We start from the raw sequence: 1725 nt of genomic DNA on the forward strand, positions 1-1725 counted from the left end.
ATGGAATATTACTCAGCCATAAAAAGACACTCAAAGCCAGTTCTCTTTCCTTCCCTTTGATTCTTCAATGTCTACACACTATGAAACTAACTGATAATTCAAGAGTATGTACAAATAAAGCAGTTACCTTAATGGATAAGTCTTCTTTACCCAGAGTAACCAGGGTTTTAACAGCTGGGTAGCCCTCTTTTCTATCTTCATATAGTTCAACTGTTGCTCTCATTGAGTTCTTGAACAACTCAAAGAGCATGTGAAAGAGGTGTGAGGGCACATAAACTACCTGAATAGGTTTGTTTGGAGCTTTGGCATTGAATTCTTCAACTTCCAGCTCTGGAGCTACCAGATAATACTGTTCACAAAGCATCTTGGCGGTTTCATACGCATCTTTCACAACATCAGCAACGTTGCAGGTGGGATCAATACTTCCGATGTGTTTCGGATGCACAGGATTGGTGTCACCGCCAAACAGAAGTGTGTGCTGGTTAATAAGCATGCGGAAAGAGATGCGGTTGGTATAAAATCGGTCCAGAAAATACTGGATGTTACTGCTAATGAATGGATCAAACCCAAACTTCTCCTTGTACTCGATCACTCCTTGGGCCATTGTAGGAACCACATCATTGTGTCTATTTCTGACTTTAATTAGGACTTGTAGAAAGTTATCCAAGACCTGCGGATCTTCAGGGCTCTTGTTTTCATATTCTAGAAGTTCAAGAAAACTCTGCATATACCAGCTCTGAACCAATCCCACCGAAGGGCGGTTAAGCAAGTTCTCCGGCAGAAGATTAACTTCTCTCATTGTGTTAGCCAGGCGCACAGGAAGCTCCTTTCGTAGGAACATATACGAAGTTTTCTCACACGCATTATCTCTCCCTAAGATTCATTAAACGACCAGCTGCCCCGTTATTCTCCCTTGAGAGCTTAGAACATCTCTGCTGCTCCATGTTCTTTCCCTTCCAGGATGCCTTGCTCTGGAACAAGCTTTTTAAAATTAAACTTTCTAAATGTTTGTTGCTGGATATAGAAATGAAATTAATTTTTGTATATTGATTTTATATTCAACATCCTTACTTAACTCTCTTTTTTATTAAAATAAATTAGGTCATTGTAGGTTTTCTACATATAAATCACATAATTGTGGGAAATAATAGACCTTTTAAAATTTCTTTTTATTTATTTTACTTTGTTTCTTAGCTTTCTGCTCTAGCTAAGATAGTGCAATGTTGAAAAAAGTGTTGAGACTGAACACCCTTATTGATCATATTAAGAATATTTTCAAGATTTCACCACTAAAATATTACATTTAACTGTTTGTTTGTTTGTTTTTTGGCTGCTTTGTGAGGCATGTGGACTGTTAGTTCCCCAACCAAGCCTCAGACCTGAGCCCCTGCAGTGCAAGTGTGGGTTCTTAGCCGCTGGACCTCTGGGAAGGCCCTAAAATATTATACTTAACTGTGATAGAAATTTCCTTCTCTTGCTTACTCCTAAGAGTTTTCAAATAGTAATAAATAAATGCATGATTCTATAAAACACTTTTTGCATCTATTGAAATAACTGTGACTTTTTCATATTTTCCCTTTAATTTAATCCATTGAATTGTAGGAATTGGTAGCCTAATGTTGAACTAATCTTATTGCAGAAATATAACCCAAGTTGGCCATCATGTACCCTTTTCAATGCATCACTAGATGGTACTTGCTATTATTTTGTTCAGGACTTTTGCAT

General features: G+C 37.5%; 1 protein-coding gene across 1 annotated transcript in view; it reads right to left on the minus strand.

The window, feature by feature from the left end:
* PDK3 (pyruvate dehydrogenase kinase, isozyme 3) overlaps window positions 1-872 on the minus strand; it is a 1978-nt gene extending 1106 nt beyond the window's left edge. The window contains 1 exon segment of the mRNA XM_010836859.1: window positions 76-872. Coding sequence (XP_010835161.1) covers window positions 76-841 — 766 coding nt within the window. The 5' untranslated portion in view covers window positions 842-872.
* Window positions 873-1725: the final 853 nt, after the last annotated feature.

Source organism: Bison bison, unplaced genomic scaffold (assembly GCF_000754665.1).
Source record: "Bison bison bison isolate TAMUID 2011002044 unplaced genomic scaffold, Bison_UMD1.0 scf7180017864067, whole genome shotgun sequence".
NCBI lineage: Eukaryota > Metazoa > Chordata > Mammalia > Artiodactyla > Bovidae > Bison > Bison bison.